Raw genomic sequence first — 23787 nt, forward strand, 5'->3', positions numbered from 1 at the left:
CTCTGGTTGTTTTCGTAGGTTGAGTTTTTACAATGGTTTGGCAACGTTAGCATGACATCACGATATTGAGTTCTCGCCAGTAATTTTCCTCTTGGTACTTCTTACAATGGCGTGACTCGCTGCCTCTGCATGACCCTTGCGGTTATAAGCCACATAGAGGGCTCATCAAGATACTGCTTCATCTTGTGCTTGCAATCGCGTGCGCACATTACAATGCTTCACAAGACCATGACAGAAAGATAACATATAAGAACAAGTCAAAAAAAGCATAAACAATCAGATAAAAGAGAACTCCATGAAGCGAAAAATGAAACAATAACAACAAAACCCATCCTGGAAAAATAGCCTCGACCAACACAGAAGAAAAAAGTAAGATAGCCCGCTAAGAAATAAGACCATGAAAAGAAATAACAAGATGACCAGGCAACCCACTACGGATCGCCAACAGGAGGAAGAAAAAAAAAAATAGAGACAGAGAACCAACAGGACCACCCACCCAGCAAACGACAAAAGGGAGAGAAGGAAATGAATCTGGATCGAACGTGATGGTTAAACGTGATGGACGAACCAAGAGCAAGCGAAAGGCGTCAAGAATGTCAGGATGAAATGGATAGTAGTACAAAATGGGTGGGATATCAGGGCTAGTGGTGGAGAAAAAGGAAGATGAAGGTAGACATGAGTAGGTAGACATATGAGTCTGTCTGGAGAGTGAGGTTATAACAGCATGTCAAAAGTAAAGATGAGGATGTAAAGATGTGGAGCGAAAACTGACGAAGAATCATGGAGCTTCACGATGAATGAAACAGTGGCGGATTAGTTCGTGTTGTCAGCTCGCATTCAGATATACATGTGGTATCGTGAAAACGATATTTTCAGTATACAGAGCAAAAGGGGCATTACGAGCTAAATTGATGCGACAATTCAAACTCACATGCGGCGGAAACCCAAAGTTCACAGCAAAGGTGAGCCAGGGTTTCACCGGTCACGAGTAGCCCGTCTACTGACACTGGATGTGCGACCTAACATTGAAGCATGACCCAGAGACATGGGCCGATGTAATCTTTCGTCAGAATGCATCTTTTCCACCGTTTGTGGCATTTCGCGATCAGTCATTTGTCTCTCGAGGAAGCGTCTCGGGGTCGGCATGCCAGACTGTGGCGGAATGTTACTCAAACGCGTAGACATTGTGGAAGCCATACGACGCCTGGACATTGAAGTCGCCGCGTTGGCACCTCCTTCAATCGACTGCATGGGAGTGTCGAATGCTTGGTCGCTGCCACCTCTAGTGCCTGGTCTGTGATGAGTTACTTCTGTGATGGCTCGGGAAGGAGGACGCATGCGAGGTTCGTCATCATCGGAACCAATAGGAGCGCGCCGTCCACGAATCAGGATTGAGGTTCTCCGCCCATTCGTGTCCTCAGGCTCTTCAGTACCGGCCCGGCGTGTCCTCAAGAGCATAGAGGTTTTGCGGCCAGATTGCTCTTCAGGTTCTTCGGTTCCTGCGCGGCGGCGAGATGTGAGGAGTGCAGATTTACGGCCTTGGGACGGAGTATGGAGTGCTTCACTGCCCGAAATCTGTGCTGAAGGTGGTGGTCCAGATGGCGAGGCTGCCAAGTATCGCGGTGCAGGCAAGGCAGGTGAGTTGAGAAGCTTGTTTCTTCTTTCCTCCAGCTTGGATATCGCACGAGGACTAGCTGGCATAGAAGATGGGCTTTGGTCGGAAACACTTTGTTTGTGGTGCATCATAATCGGGTTGAACCCTCCTACTGAGGTGGGGGAAAGGGGCGATTCTTGTGGCGTCTCAATGGATTGTACGATGTTGTTGCTGAATGGCCGCTGAATAGAGTCTGTTGAGAGAGCAATACATAGTTCAGTCAGACTTCGCACTATACCTTCGGTTTTTCGGCGTAGCTGACGATCAGTTACAGTCGAGGCACCTCCATAACCGATAGAACTTGCTCCACTAGATATGGGACCAGGCTGGCCAACGTTCCCCAAGAGTGTTGTAAGACCAAGAGCATCGTTGGCTGCGAGCTCGAGTGCACGGAACACTTCAATACTGACTCCAGATTTTGCTTGCGCCAGTGCCGCATGTAGCAGCGATGGAGTTTCCTTTTGTGACGATGTAGTGCTAGAACCGTCTTTCACGCCCAGGTTATTGTTAGAAACAGGAGGACTGTTTCCATTCGCTGTCACTCGTTTCGGAGAAGACTCGGAATTCGTAGTGGCCGCAGTGTGTGCAGTAGGTGGTCTGTCATCAGAAACGCGAGACATAGCAGAGCTAGAAGATTTTGGCAATTTCCCAGTCAGTTCCAGTCGATGAATACGGGACTTCAAGTCATCAAGCTCATCCCAAACAGTAGAAGGGCCGCCAGTTGATGTAGTCGAGTCAGTTCCTTCTTGTCCCTGGGCATCTTGCTGCTGATGTTGTTGCTGTTCTATAAACTGCTGTTGCTTTTGGTGCTGGGGGGTTTGATCGACGGTACTTCGGTGAGCAAGAGGGGATGAGTTGTATGTTCTTCCGTGGTAGGGCGTTGTGCTTTTGGAGTTTCCGGTTCTTGAAGAAGCGATCAACGAAATGCCTTCTGAAATGGACGGTTTTCTTCGACTAGCATGTGGCGCGCCGTGGCTAGGCAAAATTTCGTGTTGTACGAGAGATCGCGAGCCTGCGGATGTATGTGATCTCGTATTAGACGTTCTCTTACTTCCGACGTCATCGCTCACTACACTTGCGCCTGATGAGAGCTCGCGTGCAAGGCTCCGATAAGTCAGTGTACGAGGGGGCGGAGGAGGTCCTGCCATTGAGTGAGTGTCGTCGTTGGAGCGTCCGCGAATACGCGATGTTTCTTGTTGGTCGGAAAGGCGACGACTCAGGCGCGAGGGCGATTGTGGCGTAGCATGAGGGGGAACGACAGTAGAAAGAGGTCTGCGATGAGACGCGCGAGGGACGCGGTTCTGGGGTGGTGGTGATATTAGCCATGGGTTCGTAAAAGGCTGGTGATGGGTCGATTCAGCCATGTTTTTTTCGGAGCTGGAGGCGGGGGTTTATGAAGCAGATAGAGATGGCAGCGTGTTTTGGTGATGGTAGATTATCAGGGGAAACCGCGCATTCAGGGTAGGTCGCAGTATACCAAGAAAGAAAGGTGAGGAAATAAAAAGAAAGATTATGAAGGAGTAGGAAGAAGAGAAAAGACAGAGGTACAGATTCAAAGGAATGATAGGACGAGAGAGATGTGTCGCACATAAAGGGAGTGAATGGGCACAAGAATAAAGACGGAAACGGAAATGCACAGGAGGATAATTTCGAATAGAGAAATGGAGAACAACGCGTAGGAACAGGATAATCAGAATGGATTGCAATACAACTCGACAAATCCTGGAGCGTGTTTCACTCCATGATCGCAGTCACATTGCCCCTACCTATTCCGCCCCATCTCTGGTCTGGCCAACTCGGCCAGGCTTTTGCTTGGGCATGTTTTCTGGTTACAAGACTCTACTGCTTAGGCGCGATTTCTCTCATCGCGAAGTAAAAGCACTGGCTTTTCAATATCGATGCAAAGAGATTTGAACAAGCATAGTCGTCGGCAAAATTCATAGTCCTCAAAAACACAAAACAAGTCCTAGGCAATGTGGTGCACGAGATACTCGGACTAAATAGGTCCGAGCACAACTTTACAGGCTTGCTGAACCCTGTTCCATTTGAACGGTGGGTGTTTTCGTGTTGTCTGGGGTCAGACCTTGTCTGATGCCCCAGCCTGGCTGTACCTGACTCCTCCACTGCTGCCACCCAGCAGGTTGCTGGTCAGGGAGTTCAGGGACATCAGTCAGGCAGAGGAATGCAGGTGGTAGGGGCAAAGGTCAAACAGGGTATGAGGAAGAATCTCTGAGCATGGTAACAATGCAGGTGCAATATTTTCTACTTACCGTGGTGCTCCAGGTTCTCTGGTCATCGGAGAAAAATCCTGCATCTTCATAGGCCGAAGAAGTAGAGATGCGGCCCTCATTTTCATGAGCAATATTTAGAAACAGGTCACCGGTGTCGTCGTTATCTCTGCTGAAGTTGTGGCAACGTTCAGCACCTTCAAGGGAAGCCATAGCATAGGTTTCTTTGACTTCTTTTTTACCTTGGGCAGAAGGAGGGGCAGAGTCTTGGGTGTTTCTTGTACTGTCGACAGTATATTCAAGATTTTCGTCGTCGTCGTCTGGCAGGGCTATGGCAGCAGCAGTTTCTAAAGTAAGGCTTCGCCGTGCTCCAGATGCGCGGAATGCTCGGATGGGGGGAACTCGTACAACAGGAGCTGACCCAGTGCTATTTGACGTAGATGGAATCGCAGGTGTTGGTTTGAGCGTAATATGAGGTCGTGAGACTGAAATTCTTTTTTCATCCGAGGGAGACTTTGTATGGCTAGTTACACGTTCCTTTGAGGAAGCTCGATCCACCTCGACGACAACTGGGATAGTGTCTACTTTGGGACTGGTTGTGGCGTTGGCAAAAATGGAGCTAGTGTTGGTTGTAACTGATGTAGTAGCGGCGTCAACAGCAGCCTGTACGCGATGCGTTCGAAGGGATATTGGCGGAGCTCTTGAGCCTGAGCTGGTGGTTCCTGATGAGACAAAGCTACGGCGATTCGCACCCTTGGTGGCAGTGGGCGATGTCTCAGTGATAGGAGGTTCAAGGAAGGTAACTTGTGTCGTCCGTGGGGAGGTTGGAAAGGACGCTGGGCGCTTGGAAGTAGTGGTGAGAATTGGTACGGGGTGTTTACTGCCCTGAGCTGTCGGTGCTGATAACCTGACTCGTGCGTTTTTCGATGGTGACTGAGCCTTTGTATGCTGCTTGTTTTCGGGTCCTTTGTTGTCGCCTGGTGATTTTTCTTGTTGTCGCGACTGTAAATTATGCGGCGGCGGTTTTGTCGGTGAGCGCGTGTTTTTTTGAGAGTGCCGGTCGCGTGGCTTTTTTAGTACCGATTGAAGCCTGAGAGGGGCGGAGACATCCGCTGACGTTGGTGATAGTGCCCGATTTAAGCCCAACGCAGAGGCTGAAACCTCGGTGACAACAGTGGGAGCCGCTTTCAACTCTACGCCCAAGGACCCAATAGGAGCAGTGGTGGACTTGAAGAGTAAAGATGGCTTCGGTGGGATGTTCTCGGACTTTCCGCGGCGATGGCTTTTAGCCACAGTCGAGGGACGCGTCGCTGAAGTTAATGGGGGGATAGAGCGGTCTCCGGGCGGTAGAGAAGGCGATGTTGAAGCTTTTAGGAATAGTCCAGGCGGTGAAACCAGCAGCGGTTGATTCCCAATGTTGAGGTCGGCAAATCGAAATGTCGGCAGTTTAGAAGAGTTATTATTCTGTCGATGAACATGCAAACTTCTTGAATGCGACGAGTCAAGGTCAAGAGCGTGAAATGTCTTGGATGATTGTAGCTCTGGTTCTTGTGAACGCGAGGATGCGAGGCGGATGAAAGATGAGGTCGCTGAGGCTACTTGACTACATAGATCATCGTCCAGGTGTGAAGTAGAAGCGGAAAATAGAGACGACGTGAAAACAGACGAGCTTTGGGTTGCGTTGGTAGTAGCAGTGTTGGTAGTAGCCACTGATTTTGGAGAAGAATTTGTCGTGTGAGAATTATTAGTGTGCACGACAGCACCACTGTTACTAGCTTTTGGTGGTTCGGTCTGAGAGAGGATGAGAGCAGTGGCTGCTAGTGTGTTGGAGGTAAAGGGCGATTTCAAAGATTGTCGCTTTGAGTTAGCATCGACAGGAGAATTCGAGAACCCTTGTAGCTTGGAGTTTCGACGCGAAGAGTTTGTTTTTTCCAAAAAGAAATGAGGCCCTGTGGCCATATCGGACTCCATTATGACTACAGAAGAGAACTTTTTCAAGAAGCTAAGTCTATAGTCGCATTGGTACTTTGCGGTGGTGCGGTAGTGCGGTAGTGAAACTATAATGTGTGTAGTAATAGAAGTTCAATTGCCCAGAGCTCGAAAAGTGAGTCGGTCGAGAGTGGACTTGATATTGCTGTCGTTTTCCGTAAAGACAGCCAAGGACGAAGCGACCCTTCGGGCAAGTTCACGCTAGGCTGTCAAGAAATGAAATGGCATGTACTAAAGTCGGATTGTTTCAAAGTTTTTGTCGTTTTGACACTTCTTTGCGGAAGGTGATGTTTATTAGGTTTATTGTGGTCCGAGCGCTGGCCTCTTTTCTGGTTGACCTATTACTTGACAGTGTAGTGATTTTGATTAGCAAAGACCCTCTCAACAACTGGCATTTGTAAATTCTGTCACCATGGCAAAGAGCCCGTCTTGATGGCGAGAAGGGTCCTTGTATAGCTGTAATAGTGGTGATGACTGCGCTACCACTAGGCCACTTTCAGATCCGACAATGACATTCCGCAGGGCTAATAAGCATCACGGCAGCCATGAGAGCTAAAATAGAGGCTGAAGTATTTCTGTAGATATGGACTGTCCCAGAAGCCTTTGCAAAAAAGCCCTGCTATACACCAAGCATGTATTCCAGCTATATGTCGAGAGAAGTAGAATACTTACATGAAAGCCAGCAACGTCAGTCTAGAGATGAAACAAAATTCTAGTCCTGTTCATCTGCTCTCTATATTACGTTTCACAGAGGAGCCCATGCGGTCCGTATGCTTAACACTGGACAGGTGGATTGAGTCAAGTCTCAATCATATGATCACTGGAGGCGAGCAGTAGTTGACCGCCTTATGAGTTGGCTAAGGGGATGTATGAAGACGTGGTAATAGAGGTGGCGATCTGGCGAATGTAAAAACGAAGTGCTTTCGAAGAGCGGGATGATGGCAACAAAAGTAGAAGAGCGTTGAGTTGGAGTTGTATTAGAGGTATTTCTAGAATGCGGTTGGCTGATTATATCAGAGAACGAAGTCGCCGGCGGGGCGATTCTAGTACTGGCGTTTCGTTGTAGAATGGTGAAGGTAAGTGTGACTTTTTTTTGGCGAATAGTTACGACAGAGTCGGTGGGTGAAGAAGGGAAATCGAGCTGTCGAGGAGAGTTTCAGTTTCAGAAGAATGATGTGAACAAAAGTGAAGGCAAAGATTGGGGAAGAAGAAACAAAAGAAGAAGAAAAAGAAACTAAAATTTGGAGGATAAAGCAAGGTAGGGAAGTATGTACAAGTACAAATTCCTAACCAGCAGAAAGGAGGGGCTTTGATCGCGGTCCCGATGCAGCAATTGCGCTGCACGAGGGCTATGATGCATCGGCTCAAGCAGGGCAAGTAGTGCAGATTTTTTTTCCTAAACTGTCGCCAAACCAGCAGCTGCCTGTAATCAAAGCTTGCATATGCACTGCTACATACGCTCTCTCTGGTAACTCCTTCTTTTGCTCTTGTTTTTGGTTTGCGCCTTCCACTCGCTGTTCTTGCCATCCGCACCCTGTTCTAGAACGCCAACAACCGAGTTCTTTCCACTTATGATTGAGAGTCTGGCTTCTCTTTCCCTTTCCCGCACTCTCCTTTCCTTGCCATCTTCTCATCTTCTTTCCGTGTTCTTCTCTCTCTTCTAGGTTAGCCATCATCTCGCCAACACCTTCATCATTCAAGCCTCTCGTTTCCAAGGCCCGTTCCTCTCTCGTTTGACCCCTGTCGCTATCCCTGGCTGAGTGCCAGATCTTCACCTTGATTCCCATATTTGGTGACTAGGGTTGTGCTCCTAGAAATCCACAACCCTTTGGGCCTGAGCCTCTACTTGGCTTGCTTCATATCAACGTGTCAATGATGTTGAGCATCCATCCGCCATTGAGTTACTTGTCTGGAAACGCAAATCCAATCCTATACTGATGTGTACATTCTGTAGTTGCAGGTTTGTCTTGGCGTTGAAATTATACTAATCTGTGTTCTGAGCACAAACCATCCCACATCGGCACACAGCCCATGCGGTATACTTGAACTTGTATACATCATACACATGCAGTATCTACACGGGACGACCAGACTATACAGCACTTGGAATTCGTTTGAACGTCTGATTACTGGATAGATGAGCATACCAGACATTATGCATGTGCACAAGCAGTATATAGTATGTGCATGCGCATATCATGCACACTCATATAGCCGACCAACGTTCTACTTCAGGTATTAGTTATCTATGAGTATCTGTATGTGCATGTGTCCACATGTACTATGTATGTACGTTGGAATTTGCTAGTTATCTCTAGTGCATAGGGCATATTGAAAACAGACATGATGATGGGCTTTATCCCATGCGATGTCGTTTCATGCACCACCCATAACATTGCAGATGAACCTGTACCATCACATCATACTTGCGCACTACGTATTTTTCTGTAAAAGCCCATGTAATCCATGTATGCGTAGTGTCTACACATACATAATCCGTCCGTATCCCGAGATACTAAGCTATCTGCTTCGCTCACCGATGAGTGGCCCCTTTGAAGCAAGGGTCAGCAAAGCCCTTGGAACTCTTTTGCTTGTGTTTCAACCCTTCAACTGTCTTCATCCCTGCCGATGCCCATGAATGCCCTGACATTTCCTGGGTAGCTTTGATCGACAAGACCCGTTGTTATAGGGGGCCGCCTCCGGAGATGACTGTCAAGAAAGATACTAGTTATACAATACTGGCATAGTTTTTAGTAGTACTGCTTGGGAAAGGTTCCAGCAACAGCATATTTCAAGACTCACACCTATTAATGTATGTACTTAGACGTTTGCCTGCATACCGTAGTCTCAGTTACAAGTGGCCTTATATTAAGTACCCTCAACATACAACACAAGTGGACTTGTCAATCCAGGGGCCGAGAGGAGCCCAAAAACCGCACATCCCGACTGACTTCTTGCGCCTAGGGGATGGATTAGCGGCCTGAACCCCCTCAGTAAACCACAACGATCCCGTAGATGACCCATTGACAGATTTGAAGAACGTTGGTTGTTGGGCTACGTTTCAGAAAAGATCGACAATATCAGGAACAGGACGCACTAGGCTCGATGATAGATCGTGGACAACAGAGTCTGAGGAGAGACCAACACACTCTTCTTAAAATAGGATAACTGTGTGTTGTATGGCCATGTCAAATATTCCTGTTGAGAACCACTGGTTAGGTGAGTGATCTCAGATTCAACATTGTGACATCCATGCACGTTGCTTCAAATGACACAAGGTAGGGTTAGGGTATAGCCACACCTAATAAATGCGTCATAGGAAAGACTTTCTGTGTTGGACTCTCCATGGCTTCATTTCATTGATCTATTGAAACTGGAACGACACTACAGCTGATAAAAAACAAGCTATTTGATGAAATCTCTCTGATAACTAGAAGGACGAGGTGAGTCCTGAAAATCACACAAAGCCCCCATTTCAAGATTATCCTTTGATACACACCTAACATCTTTGTAGCCTCATAACCTACACTAAAGTCTACTCCAGACGGAGCGTCCATAAATTCCAAGAAATGGATGCCAAAGAAGCCAAAGAAGAAGGGTCGAACCTGCTTCCGACTGAAGGGCCTGGTAGTCAACCGAAACACCAAGGTGGAAACCGTCGTGGCGGACGGGGGCCTGCCAAACGCGAAGAACAAGTATCGAGAGCTTTGTCAAAGTTATTGAGACACAAGGCTACCAGTGCAGGGATCAAACTTGACGCAGAAGGCTTTGCCCCGTTGGATAAAGTAGTAAGTTTTGGCCCATTTGGAGGGGTGAAGGCTGATATGGTGAAATGTGGTGACATATGTCTCTGTCTCTCCGTCTTTCCGGCTTCTTTTGCGCGGGATAACTATGTGATGGTCTAACGCAATGTGAAATATAGCTTGCCTGGGGCCCATTGAAGTCAGAAAAGGTCACGGTTGACGACATCAAGACCTGTACCAGAGACAATGCCAAACAGCGGTTTTCTATGAGGGCTAACCCCGCCACCAACCCCGCAGCGGAAACCGAGGACTCTTCCGACGCAAGCCACTGGCTGATACGGGCCAACCAGGGCCACAGTATTGCCCTGAGCTCGAGTGATATGCTGACAGAGATTTCAATGGACGCTGGAAATGTACCCGAACGTGTACTTCATGGCACTTACTACGCCTTCTGGGCGGCAATCCTGCAGAGCGGAGGACTAAGCCGCATGACGCGTAACCATGTGCACTGTTCTACGGGGATCCCTGGGTCTGATGCCGGTGTAATAAGTGGCATGAGAAAGGATGCTGAGGTGATGATTGAGATTGACATTGAGGGAAGCCTACGTGATGGGGCGATGAAGTGGTGGCTGAGCAGCAACGGTGTACTCTTGACTGAGGGAGATGCTGATGGATTGGTTCCAACAAAGTACTTTACTAGAGTGAACGGCGTAAAGGATAATGTTGGTGTTTTGATGGAGAAAGGCCAGAAAATTGCTGATCTTCCAACCGACTTGAAGATGAAGGTGCCACAGGGAAAAAACCACGGCAGAAAGAAGGCATGAATAATGGCGGGTAACACAAGGGGCCAAAAAGTTAGTTCAAGTGGTACAATAGACATCTCTGTTAACTACATGAAACTCTGAGGGACCAAAAATACATGTAACCAGACAACCGGATTTTCTCATTTCACAACATTGCGACTCTCCATCAATCTTTGCAATGTGGGAAGCAAATTATCCCACAAATTCTGCTCGGCAGCTCTCTTGTCATACTTGTCGTAGACGACAAAGTCGCGCGGGAAAAGAAAGTTCTGGCCTTGCTGGAATTGGAGCTTTGCAGATATCGAAGGCTTGCTTGATGAGGCGGACTTCTTGGAATCAAAGACAATCTGAGGCATGTCAATGGCGAGAGTCTCGCACATTTCCCTGACGCGGTCTCTAGTGATTTTGATTTCGTCGCCTTCAACGTCTTTGGCTTGGCGCTTATTTGGGCCGGGCGGGGAATGGCTTTGGGTCGAAGTCTGAGACGATCCGGGTGTAGTCTCTGGACTCCGTGAATGCTTACCGGCAGATGACTGGGATTTCTCTGACTTAGATCCCGTGTCTTGAGCACAGGGCTGTTTGGTGCCCGCTTCCTGATTACCAGAGGGGTTTGCTGCTGTGGTTTCGTCAGGCTTACTATCAATGGGAATCGGTAGGTTACTGCCGGCAAACTGTGGGTTTGCACTGAGGAACTCGTTGACCTTTTCCTTTTGCAGAGCTGTAGCGACATGCGGAATGATGGTAGAGGAGTAGTAGACGGCCCAGAAGCAGGCGTATTTCTTTGCAGTCTAGGAAGTCTGTCAGTATAGTGAATAGACAGAAAAGCGAGAAAAAACATGCCTTCTTGGAAGTAAAGTAATGTGCCTGGTCATTCAAGAAGCCAAACTGAGCATTAGGAAGGCTGACCCCTTCGACGGTGACCGTGGTGAGCCACTTTTGAAGGGTGCCCTTCTTTCGACCGTGGTGACATATCTTTTCAATATCTTCATACATGGGTGTAGCCCGAATGCCACCAGAAGGGAAAAATCCTTAATCGAAGTTAGCCGGGTTAGTCTTGAGGACAACAAAATTTCGACAGGCTGGGCAAGACATACTGTGTAGAGCACTCACCCAGTCGTAGTTCACAAAGTCAGGATCCTCAGGAGAAATAGTCCCATTCCCTTCGATTTCTTCAATCATGGCAGGGAGCATGCTCAGCACTTGATGTTCTGTGGTGGTGACTTGCTCTGGTGTCAAGGTAGAACTGGCTTCATGGGCCTGGGCCCATTTGACAACGAGAGACCATGGGATGACTGACATTGTGAACTGAACGAAGAGAGAGAACAAGAGACCTGGCGAACGTGAGGCCGGGTAGTTAGCACTGAATCGTAGCAAAAGTGCGTATCGAGTGTGAAAAATGATTGAGTTTGATATAGGAAATAAATTTATGCATGTATGTCGCTATGTGGGGGAAGAGTGGCTTTTGAAGCTGGTTGGTGGCCTTGTAGCAAGCGTATTTGTTGCATTGGGCGGTCGACTCCACATAAAAATATGCGTGCTCAAAGTACCCTTCCGCAACTATGTAGTTAGCCATCTTATGGAGGTTGGTGGTAACTATTCCTGAGTGGTGTTGGCTTGGTTGTTTATGAGACTGGCGATTCAACGTTGACGAAAATGGGGATGTTAATGAGACAGAAAAGATGCATGTTGAATAACGCGGTTACTGCCTGTCTAGTAACTACATACGTATGTACATATGTACGCATACATACATACATAAATATGTATCCACTGACTAACTATCTACCAACTACAACATAGACCCCCCAGACTGGTAGGCGAAGTCGAGGAATGATGTCATCAGGTGCAAGCCAGGGCACAACCACACACTTGTGGTAGTTGCTTGCATGTAGAATTACTAACAGGAGAATAAACAAACGATGGCTCATAGAAACAGGCAATTGGCTTAAAGAAGTCAACTCCTGTAAATGCCTCAAAGTCCACATGTGTAATAGGTGCTGTGGATGTACATACATATGTACACACATATATCGGTATTATACGGTTGTCGGGTTTCAATCGTGGGACCTGCTTCCTGGCTAGACACATTTTGTTAAATGGGCCAATGTTGGACATGAACGGTGCCACGATACTACGGCGCAACTCTCCCGGAGCCAATAATATCCTCGCCCACACCGTTGTATCTTTTTCTTCTCCGGCGATGTTTCATTCAAAGAAGCCACCGTCGCTATCGTCGTCACTGTCATTGTCCGGAGCAGCAGCTTCCCTGTTGTTCTTGCTGCTCTCTTTCTTGGTCTTTTTGGGTTTCTTGTTCTCCTCCTCTGTTGTCTTTTGGGAAGGCTCTTTAAGTGGATCAACGTCGATTGACATGCGATCTCGCAATCTTTCCAGTGCGGCGTTTCCTAGCTTTCTGGCCTCCACAATGACAGACCAAATCGGCGGTCTCTGCACTCCATTCAGCCCCGGCACTGGAACATGGCCTTGCGGAACCGAGTTCGACTCTTCTTCACCCTTGCTTGCGTATAGGCTTATGTAGCGTTCCAAGAACGGGTAGTAATAAGTGTAGTCGAGATCAACCTCGTACATGTAAACGTCCTGCTTAATGGTTTCGTCATCGGGAGACTCTTCAAGTGCCTTGCGAGCTTGTTTCAGTTTGCGTGTAGCTTTTTGACGTTCTAAATAAAAGAGAAAAATGTGATTGTTAGTAGTCTAGGTTATCACAACTGCCAACCAACATAGACAGTGTTTGCGTTCCAACGGCGTTCAGAGACACCAGCGCACGGCAGAGAATATTCAATAGGAGGCTGGAAAACGACCTACCAAAAAAGCGAACCATGTGGTACTTCTTGATCATCTGACTCCGGTTGCGCTTATTCTCGATAGCCGCAATACTCGTCTTGAGCGATCTTAGCTCACGCTCGAGGTCGTTGCGGACAGTTGCAGGCATGTCAACGCCGCGTTTGAACTGGCGATCAATCGTGCGCGCGCGCTTTTTCATGCCGTTCAGTGTGCCCTCCTTGGCCTTGTGTGTCTTGCCCTTCCACTTGGGGCCCGCTGCCGCATCATTCGCGCTGGCACTGGTGTGGGAACGGCCTTTGTGCTCGGGTCGGGGCATTGTGGTAGTCGCTGTGCCCTTGCTGGTTTTCGGAACACTGTAATTAAAAGAGAGAGACGATACAAATAGAGAAGTAATAGTTCGGCGCGAGGAGCGTCGAAAACGGTGCTTGAGTTTGGAATCACAGGCGCTGTAGCTTAATTATTGGCACTCAGTGGTCAATCAATAAGCATCAAATGAATTGTAGGCGCAAAACGGCTGGTCAAAATTTTGGCGGGGCGATAAGCTGAATGCACGATAAACGGTAGAATACCGGCTAATCTAACATCACTAACCCTGAGCTTAATTGGCCCACTTCTATCCGGACTGCACCGCTTAATGACCTACTGAAGCTTGTATGAATGAAGTGATTGGTGACATCTTGGTGAGCTTTATTCGGAAATTGGTGTTCTTGTGTCAAAATTAACTGCAAGCTCGCTTCGCAAACTCTGCATTCTCATTTCATCTTTCCCTCCTGAGGCTCATGAGATAACACCGGACAGGGCCCCGGCTCAAGGCTTTTCTTCTCGGGGCATAGAGTTCCCACGCTGACATTGGCGGTGTGATCGTTTATCTTCAATCCGAATTTTCCGAGGCAAAGAGCTGCTATTTCACCGGCACGCCCAATTTTCAAACATCGCCTCTAACATTATGGATCGAATGGATTCGGGTCTTGTAAAATGGTGCCCGCACCCAGCCCACGAGAGCTTTATGCACATCAATCTCCAGCACCGGGTCGTGCAAGTCTACAAGCCCACTGGCCGTGCTAAGCAGGGAACATTTGACTACCAGCCATCATCCAAGTATGAGGATATACCGCCATTGACTACATATGATTGGTCGCATACTTCCCCAGGCCTACTAGCTGTGGGTACCGCTGCCGGTGTAGTTAATCTGCTACGGGTGGACGACAACTCGAATGACTATGTAGAACTGGGGTTGAAGATGGTGCGTGTGTGCCAGGCTGTTGCCTTTAACCTGCAGTGCAAGTTGGCCGTTGGCCTGGAGCGTGTTAGAATGGACCAGTGCCTCCATATCTGGGACCTGGGACACCTGTCTCGGTTAGATGCGCGCATCAGTGGTTTCCAGAAAGACCACTCGGCGTTCGTGGAATCGGCAATAAAGCTAGAGCCCAGCGTATCAGTTTCAAGTATCCGATTCTTCGACGATAGCCCGAACACCCTGGTAGTGGGTATCAAGGGCCAAGGGCTCCGGATACATGACCTTCGAGGTATGGTTAGAGAGAATCAACGAGAGGAACAATAGCTAACATTCATGTAGGACCCAACTCTGTAGCAACGTTTCACACCAAATGCAACAATAACTTGGCCATAGATCACTCTGACCAAAACTACTTTGCTTCCTCGGCCTTGGATCAACCCGGAATCATGATTTGGGACCGTCGGGCTGCCAACAGACCTGTACAATCTGCGGCATATGCCCACGCAGTGGAAGATGAAAGTGTTCCTTACGGCGCTGCGCTCAAGTTGGATCGTATCGTAGACGTCGACAATGAAGTCTCCATCAGCGACAGCATGCACTCTGACATCCGATCCTTGCGTTTCTGCCGAGATCGCCGTGGTATGCTGGGCATCTTATCAAGAACCGGTCAACTCAAAGTAATCCAGACAAACAAGGAGCGCATTACCGACCAGGTAGATGCCACGGGCTCACAGTCAGCGGAACTCCTTGAAGTCTACAAGTCTCACGACATGGATGTTTCGCGCTTTGGTTCAGGCCGTAAGAACGACCGTATTGTGTCGTTTGATTGGGTCTCGTTGCAAAATCCCGTGCTGAGGCCTCGCATGTTGGTGCTTCGTGCAAACGGAAAATTTGACATTCTAGAGCAGCCGTCCAACGCCTCGGATCACCTGTTTAAATTAGTCCCATGGCAAGCACCTCACCGCGGCCTTGCGGAAAAGGAACCGTACCATGACATTATGCATTTTGAGCCCTCCCAAGTACCGACAATGCTGGGTCCTCTGTTAGTCGATCAAGCACTCTCCGACATTTCTATTTTTGGCGCTCAGCGTGCCGATCTTGCAGCCATTATGGGAACTGCTGTTCAACCCCACAATGTATCGCGGGCGTTTATCACTGACGTTGATGCCATTGATAAACCGCTCCCAGCCGATTTCACTGAAGCAAGCACAGTGGCGGAAAAGCTCAAGGTCCTTCGGAAATTCGCGAAAGAGGTTGCAGCCACATCTTCCAAGACCTGGATAGTTGAGAAGGAAAAAAATAAACAAAGAAATAGCGGGCTTATTTCATGTCGTGAGATACACGAAGAATTGCTCACAATACTGATGCGTGCAAAGGGCTTTCCGAGAGAGGCGCATGAGGTCATTGACCATGTCATGCTACTTCGAGCCAAGGAAATGTACTTGTTCAACGCCAAGCGCAATGCCGAAGTGGCTACGGACGATCCCTGGCTTCGGAATTTGTGGGAATGGATAGCAGGTAAGTGACATGATAAAATTTGCTGATTTATTGGCCTGGGCTAACAAGACACCCCCAAATAGATGCAGAGGTCGCTGCCAGTGACACAGACATGGGCGTCCACCCACTTGATCTTAGCTACCTTGGAGTGTACGCGATCTGGAAAAATGACTTGGGTAACATTTATTTTTGTTAACACAAAATACGCATCATACAGCTAACAGAATGCCCCAGGACTTAAACCCTCTACCAGAATCACGATTGGCGGGTCTTCAGACGTTGATCGTGGTGTTTGGGAACGACATATTGGATCTCTTGGCAAAAAGCGACGACTCCCTCGTTATGACGGAATTGATACACAGTGGCCCAATCATAGACAAATATGTCTGTCAATTTGCACATGGGGCGAGGATGCGCCTGAAGGCAGCGACTCGTTCCATGACGTGCTCCCCGAGTTTCCAACTACAACACACACTAGAGCGGCTGCGCGAGCATTATTTAGGGGAAACACACAACAGGCTGTTGATCTGTTGAAGCATGCCAGCAGCAAGCACCCCGAACTTCTTTTTGTGTCTCTGGCTCTGCAGCTGATGGGCCGCGAGGAACGCTCGATGGCCAAGGCACAGCTAGACTTTGATGAGAGTGTGGCGAGCAAAACTGATCCGTACTTGCGAGCCATATCATTACTCATTGCTACTGGCGATTGGCGAACGATTGCTAACCAAAAGAGCCTCCCGTTAGCCGACCGGACATATGTTGCTGTGCGGAACTTTAAGGATGCAGAGTTGACGCAATGGTTGGAGCACGAGGTGGCTTCGGCAGCAGAGACGGGAGACATTGAAGGTGTTGTTCTCACAGGCCTCAGTGCCAAGATGATTGATATTCTTGCTAAGTACGTGGCCAAGTTTGGAGACTACCAGACGGCGGCGCTTGTATGCGCAATCTTTGCGCCGCGCTATGTTGACGATTTTCGGGCTCACGCTTGGCGTTCTGCCTACCGGGCCTACTTGCAACGGCACAAGGCCTTTCTCCAACGCACAAAGTTCGACGTCGAAAGCACCAAATTGAGCAAACGAGACCCCTCCAGCCGGCCTGGAATTAAGCTTCCGGGCCGGCAAATCACGCTGCGTTGTGTCTTTTGCGATTCCCAGCCCGGCCGTCGCGAAGAGTTGCGCTCGCCCACAATTCCGGGAGCACACCAGCATCATCACCATGGCTCAGGGTCCGGCCTCAGCCACCGAATTGTGCCCTCTCCCGCGCCCTCACCAGCTCTCACACACCAAACATCTGCGTCGCCTCCAGGCTCAGGTGGCGGCAGTGGCAGTGGGGTGATTACGCCTGGACCCGGCAAGTCAACAACAGCAGGAGGTAGCAGCAGCACACCAACAGGAAACCCACTGACGGCTGCGGCGATGGAAGCGGGGATCAGCTGTACACAGTGCGGGCGAAACCTGCCGCGGTGTGTGGTCTGCTTGGAGATTGTTGGCATGCCGCGTTCGGATAGGCCTGAGGCGTCAGCAGACCCCGCAGTTCGAGTAGCTGCTCGGTTTCCGAGCTTCTGTCTGCGCTGTGAGCATGTGTTGCATCTTGATCACGCGCGGCAGTGGTTTGCACGCATGAATGAGTGCCCAGTCCCCGAATGCAAGTGCCAGTGCAACTTCCGGGCCAATGCAGAGTTGATGTATGCATGAGGCTAAAGTGTGTTGGGAGACATGGCCGAGACGGATGGTCTCAGGGATAGATAGCCAAGATCTCTGGCGGGAAAAGGGGGCTAAAGGGGGCTAAAGGGGGCTAAAGGGGGCTAAAGGAGAAGAGGTATGCTTCAAAGGGCCGAGAGAGGGATGCCAGATTACCAATACAATGGATGGGAGCCAAGTCCCTGGATATGTACATTGGATTTGCTGCTACATAACCCTAACCCTGGTCGGACAAAGGATCAATCATTGTCGAATAGTGGCGGCTAATGCCGTGATGCTAAATCTTAGCGTGCCACTAGAAGCAGTGACGGAAGGGAGACGCAAGATGAGGTTCAACAGGAGCAACTCAATCAGACGTCTACGACTAATGCGGCCATTCATGAATCAAGTATAATATAAGACTGCAAGACAAGACAGGGGCAAGGCGAGAGGCGAGAGGTTGAGAAAGCACGAGCGGGAGCTTGGTCTGGACGTGATTGGACCTTCTCTGGGATTTGCCCGTAAGGCTGACGGGATGACGAAACAAGCCATGTGAGAACGTCAAGCGTGGCCCTCGAACCCTCGAAGACTGGTGTTGTAGTGGGAAAAGCCGTGGCGAAAATTCGAGTCCAGGCTAATCCATTTATGTGCCACATTTTTTCATCATCATGTTCGTCTCGTTTCAATGTGTGGCCGACTCGACTGGGGGGTCAATGACGTCAAGACCACGACGTAAAGCGCCCCCCACCCCGCTCTGGCAAATGATGCAAGCACTACGGCATAAAGCTAGAAATATAAGCGCCTGGCAGATAGATGGGCCTTGAGTGCAAGATTGCGCTAGAACGCCCAAACTCAGCTCAGAGGAGTAAGTCTTGCTGCACGACTATCCTCTTCCGTACCGACCACTCGGCGGGGCGGCCAAATTTGACGATGCTGCGCCAGATGCGGCTACGCTTTGGAAGATGGCGATACTTTGGCTGCTCTGGGCAAGCTTCCAGTAGCGCCAACGCATAAAAGCAGCCCCTCGCCCCGCGAATTCCAGGGTTCTGTCTTCCCTATTCCTCCACCTCGAATACATTGACTTTCACGATCATCGTCGTTCATCGCGCAAACTCTCGCCCGCTGGCCAAAAGTCTGTCTACACCGGTTTTTAACATTTGATCTTGACCAAAGTCTTTCACCGTCTTATTGAGTAAGTGAGATGCTGTTCTTTCACGCCCGCCCACTGAGTGGTCCTGCAACGAATATGCTCAACGACGTCCCCTTTGGCTTTGACACTCACTCCTCCTACACGGGCGGCCTCTGTCGATATATTGCCTTACCACCCCCCCGCGCTTATTCGCCGAGTTGAGCCTGGTGCAGCTCTTCTTCCTCGTGCTTTTATCACGCTGCGCTTCTTCTGCGCGGCTGCATAGTTGCAGTCGTTTGCTCTTGATCGGCCTGGCCTCCCTTTATATTTTCCTTCATTTTCTCTATTTTTTCCTGCAACCCCTCTTTGGGCTGCACCCCATAAAGGCCCTATCCCCTCGCCCCTCCACTTGCATTTTTTCTGGCTTACAGCGGTGTCTAGGCGGGTTTCAGGCCCCTAACCACTGTTTTATACGCCAGCGCCCCCCTGTGTTCTTTTTCCGGACACCTGAGCGAATTCATTCCTCTCCTATCGCTGCGTTTTCGCACCACCAAATTTTCGCCTCTGTTTTTCTTCCCCTCCATCCATCACTGCGGACAGACAAGACACGCACGCTCAACAGAAAGAAAAAAGAAAGGCCACCACCGCAAGTCACTCTGCTGCTTTGCCTTTGCCCTGTTGATTTCTGCACACGCGGCCTTCGTTTCTGCGACATCCCGCCTCTTCTCGTTGGCTCTGCTTGCCTGTTCCTGCCAGCCTGCATCTTCAGGCCCTTGGGCCCTCTTCTCTTTTCTTGTCCTGTCTTGGGCGCTATCAGTCATATCTACGGCATATGACCTCCGACTGTAAACCTATTTGCATTGAACCTCATCAACATCACAACTAGTTATTCATACCCATACTGACATTGCCGCCCCTCTGCTGCCACACCAGCCTCCTTGCTGCTCTCGATTCTCGCGTCTATCGCCAACTTCGTCTCTTCAACCACCGTTCACTACTTGCGCTCTTTCGCCATGACTGTCGGCGATCACACCCCAGGCCAGTCCTGTAACCAGAGCCAGAGCCAAAGCCAAAGCCAACCTCAACTACACACCCAACCTGAAAAGGCTGCTGAAACTCCTGCCAACACCGGCCTCGTAGCACACATCCAAATCCCCAAAAACCGCAGCACGGGCAGCCTCTTGAATATTGCCGCCGCCTGCAGTCCTGCTTCCAGCGCGAGTCCAGCCTCAGCGTCCACCACAGACTGTGACGTCGATCGTTCTCGCCTCCGGTATTCCGTCGATGCGACTGCTGAGCTTGAAGCTGCTTCCAGGTATGCCCCCCCTCCCCACTCTTTGCTCGAGACCAACGTCATCTCCTTTCCCCCGGGCTCCGCCTCTCCGCCAGTCCACATTCCTAACCCCACGCCCAATTTGGTTCAATGCTTCTGTATCCACATGCTTACACCCCACCTCTGTCATGATAGAACTCCCATCGTCACCGAACATGACCAACATGGCTTGTCCGGCTTACGGCGAATCCGCCAGATCCGTCCCGTTCGGACACACGTCAGCCCCTCCGCGCCGCCTTCCCGAAGCCCGTCTCTCGCTGCTCTACGATCTGCCTCGATGCAAATAGCCCTCCCGGGTCCCAATGCCGGCGCCGGCGCCGGTCCTAATTCTCCCCTGTTTTTGGAGGACCTCTCTCGCTTCCCATCCGAGTCTCTACACTCGTTTTCCTTCGCCCAAACCGACGAAAACCGCCAGACATCACACCGTGGACTTCGCTGGATGACGAGTGAAGAATCAGATGCTTCGCGATCAAGCCCGGCGCATCTGTCCAACGATCTTCTTCACTCTTCTGCGAGCATGGTTGATCTTCGTGACATCAACAAGACCAACCTCATTGAGCGTGGTTTTGGCTTCTCCTTTGGCCCTCGCACTGCCAGCCCTGAAAACATGGTCTTTTCAGAATCACACACCACTCTCGCCTCTCAACCCATCCCAGAACACTCCGAAGTCCAGGCTAAGCCTGTAGACCAAAATAGGACCGCATCACCCGCCTCCTCACTGAGGTCCCCTCCAACGACGGATGAACCTAGTTCTCATTCCAAACCACGCCCGCGACCACTCAATGCGCCAAGTCGGCCGACCGTCTTGAAGCGCACATTGACTGATGTCCTGCCCAGCTTGGTGCCCTCCAAAATACCCGCCGCAGAGCAGCTATTCACCGAAAAACAGTCCGTTGATTCCATAGACACAGGCTCTCCAGTATTGTCCGCTTTCCCTTCACGAACAACCACTGGTGTCCATGGACACAACACCAGATGGGTTCCCGCTGCACAGGCCATCTTCACTACTGAGGCCAAGCCGCCGTGGACTATTTTGTCGGCCAACGACCTCGCCTGCTTGTTATTTGGTGTCACCAAGACCGAAATCCGCAAAATCGGCATCCTCGAGGTTGTCCAAGAAGAACGCAGAGCATGGCTGGAAAAAAAGCTGCGGCATCTGGACCCCGCCGAGGTCGAAAAAGACAATGGCACCAGAACAAACGCCTCAGCCGCTGCCGCTGCTGCGTCAGCATTAATCGGTACTCAGTCTGGAATGGCTTCCCGCTTAATGGGCGCACCCAGCTCTATCCTGCCCGCAACTGGCAAGGCTTCGCGGAGAGCGCAGACGGTGCACAACGGCGACCCGAACCCTCCCCGGACTCGCACCGTCACGCACCACCGAAACAGTCTTTCCCGCGGCGTTCTTCTGTGTGGCGATGTTGTTCCGATCCAAAAACGCAACGGCATCACCGGCTCTGCCAGCATTTGGGTCAAGGAAAAGCGCGTGGGGCTGATTTGGGTCGTAGAAGAAATTCACGAGGATTCAGCCACCATCACGCTTAATGCCAGCGGAATTGTCGAAAAAGTCACTGGTGCTTGCCAGACTGTCTGGGGAACTGACTCTATTAAGCCTGGAATTGTAGCTAATGCACTCATTCCACGAATTCCCCGACAAGGAATTGACCCCAGAGAAGGGCCGATTGATTACGCCCAAATAGCCCGTCGTCGGTTCTATACCTGCCCTTACTCGAATAAAGTCAACATCCCGTGCACTGTTGAACAAGTGCGCGGATCACTGGAGCTGCGCGTGTCCAGCTTCCCTCATATTGCTGGCATTATAGTCATCACACCAGATACACTCTCAATTAAAAGTACAAACTCCGTCTTCTGTGGCTCGTTGTTTGGCTGGGAAAAGGCCGATGGCAAGCCCATATCGTCCCTGATCACCAATTTCGACAAGCTGCTCAAGATCTTGATGGAAGAAGATGGCGTCGATCTTACACCCGGTCTGGTAATTCCAGAGACTAGCTTTCGCAAAGCCGCCGCTCTGCTTGCTTTACGCGAACACCAGCCTGATGCATCCAACGCCTTCTTGTACCCGGTTGGAATCTCCGCTAAACATCGGGATGGCTCCGAGCTCAAGGTTGATGTTCAAATGCGCATCATCCAGGGCGAAAAGCAGTCCTCTAATGCCCTCAACGGTAGCTTAGCTGAAGTCGATGAGGAGGACGATGAGGTTCTCTCCATGTCTGCCACAACCAAGCTCCAACAGGTTGTCGAGACTGCCTACGCTCTGTGGGTGACCTACTCCCGTCACTTGCATTGCAGCCAAGTTCCTCATGAACACGGTACCCCGCCTGTCACTGCTACCATGTCGCCCCTTCACCAGCCTTCACCTGGTCAGCTCGAGTCCCGCAGTCCTATTGATATGCACTCTGACTCAGATGAACCCGCTGAGTCTAAGCAGCCTACTCCTCAGGCCGTACCAAGCCCGGTGCCCCCATTGTCTTTAGACGAAAAACCAGACACCACCGACTCAAGTACGACGAAACCTACCCCTCCACTAGTTAAACCAGTTGAGCCTTTCAAGTCCAAAGTACCACCACCTGCCTTGGCCAAGGAGAATAGCGACGAATTGGTCAAGGTTTCTACAAATCAGAGTTCGACACAGACTACGACAACTTCTACCCAACCCGACCACAAACCTGGAACACGGGCTAAAGCCCACATCAGCGACTACACGATCCTGGAGGATATGGGACAGGGTGCCTACGGCCAAGTGAAGCTTGCACGCCACAATGCTACCGGTCGTAAGGCAGTGCTCAAGTATGTCACTAAGCGCCGCATTCTCGTTGATACATGGACACGCGACCGCCGTCTCGGCACTGTCCCTCTCGAAATTCATGTCATGTCCTACCTGCGGCGGCCTGAGTACGAGCATCCCAACATTGTCGAGATGGAGTGCTTCTTTGAGGATAATGAAAACTATTACATCGAGATGGTGCCGCATGGGCTGCCTGGAATGGATCTGTTCGACTACATTGAACTGCGCGCCGCAAACATGCCCGAGGCTGAATGCCGCAGCATTTTCTTGCAGGTTGCTAGAGCTGTTGACCATCTCCACAATGTAGCCAAAGTGGTGCATCGTGACATCAAAGATGAGAACATGATTCTTGACGGCAAGGGCGTTATCAAACTGATTGATTTTGGAAGCGCCGCCTACATCAAGAGCGGTCCATTCAACGTATTCGTCGGTACCATTGGTAAGTCATTCAGCTGTCCCTCTTGTTCCCATAATTTTTCATCTCGACGCTAACCAACATGACTTGTACTAGATTATGCTGCCCCCGAGGTTCTTGCTGGAAAGCCGTACAATGGCAAAGAGCAAGATGTGTGGGCGCTGGGTATTCTCTTGTACACCATCATCTACAAGGAGAACCCCTTCTACACCATTGACGAAATTATCGACCACGACCTGCGCGTGCCATACATCATTAGCGAAGACAGCATCGATTTGATCCGCGGCATGCTCGACCGCAATGTCGAGAAGCGCCTGACCATTGACCAGGTGCTGGAGCACCCGTGGATCAAACTTGCCATTGAGGAGGAGAAGGCTACTACAAAGTCTTCGTGATGATAAAGCATAAGGCCTGGGTCTAGGCCATGCTTTCGGAAGGGGGGGATTTGTTTTTTATATATACCATGATGAGACGAATACTG

At 50.0% G+C, this 23787-nt stretch overlaps 6 protein-coding genes across 6 annotated transcripts; 3 read left to right on the forward strand and 3 right to left on the reverse strand.

Annotated features, from left to right (window-relative positions):
- Positions 1 to 975: 975 nt before the first annotated feature.
- Positions 976 to 5853, reverse strand: BROUX77_007904 (uncharacterized protein; the record flags this gene model as incomplete). Its single annotated transcript, XM_073753049.1, has 2 exons — positions 976 to 2955; positions 3925 to 5853. The coding sequence occupies 2 exons, from the start codon at positions 5851 to 5853 to the stop codon at positions 976 to 978; spliced, it is 3909 nt and encodes a 1302-aa protein (XP_073602197.1).
- Positions 5854 to 9440: 3587 nt separating this feature from the next.
- On the forward strand, positions 9441 to 10438 carry BROUX77_007905 (uncharacterized protein; the record flags this gene model as incomplete). Its single annotated transcript, XM_073753050.1, has 2 exons — positions 9441 to 9659; positions 9794 to 10438. The coding sequence occupies 2 exons, from the start codon at positions 9441 to 9443 to the stop codon at positions 10436 to 10438; spliced, it is 864 nt and encodes a 287-aa protein (XP_073602198.1).
- A 119-nt stretch (positions 10439 to 10557) lies between these two features.
- BROUX77_007906 (uncharacterized protein) lies at positions 10558 to 11716 on the reverse strand (the record flags this gene model as incomplete). The annotated part of the gene is made up of 3 exons (XM_073753052.1): positions 10558 to 11205; positions 11258 to 11445; positions 11512 to 11716. The coding sequence occupies 3 exons, from the start codon at positions 11714 to 11716 to the stop codon at positions 10558 to 10560; spliced, it is 1041 nt and encodes a 346-aa protein (XP_073602199.1).
- Positions 11717 to 12622: 906 nt separating this feature from the next.
- On the reverse strand, positions 12623 to 13532 carry BROUX77_007907 (uncharacterized protein; the record flags this gene model as incomplete). Its single annotated transcript, XM_073753053.1, has 2 exons — positions 12623 to 13092; positions 13238 to 13532. 2 exons carry the CDS (start codon positions 13530 to 13532, stop codon positions 12623 to 12625), a joined length of 765 nt encoding a protein of 254 aa, XP_073602200.1.
- A 630-nt stretch (positions 13533 to 14162) lies between these two features.
- Positions 14163 to 17641, forward strand: BROUX77_007908 (uncharacterized protein; the record flags this gene model as incomplete). Its single annotated transcript, XM_073753054.1, has 4 exons — positions 14163 to 14742; positions 14793 to 15971; positions 16034 to 16126; positions 16185 to 17641. The coding sequence occupies 4 exons, from the start codon at positions 14163 to 14165 to the stop codon at positions 17639 to 17641; spliced, it is 3309 nt and encodes a 1102-aa protein (XP_073602201.1).
- Positions 17642 to 19768: 2127 nt separating this feature from the next.
- On the forward strand, positions 19769 to 23701 carry BROUX77_007909 (uncharacterized protein; the record flags this gene model as incomplete). The annotated part of the gene is made up of 3 exons (XM_073753055.1): positions 19769 to 20070; positions 20224 to 23330; positions 23403 to 23701. 3 exons carry the CDS (start codon positions 19769 to 19771, stop codon positions 23699 to 23701), a joined length of 3708 nt encoding a protein of 1235 aa, XP_073602202.1.
- Positions 23702 to 23787: the final 86 nt, after the last annotated feature.

The sequence above is a fragment of the Berkeleyomyces rouxiae genome, assembly GCF_048999995.1.
Source record: "Berkeleyomyces rouxiae strain 22BRR77 chromosome Unknown BrBRR77_ptg000012l, whole genome shotgun sequence".
Classification (NCBI taxonomy): Eukaryota; Fungi; Ascomycota; class Sordariomycetes; order Microascales; family Ceratocystidaceae; genus Berkeleyomyces; species Berkeleyomyces rouxiae.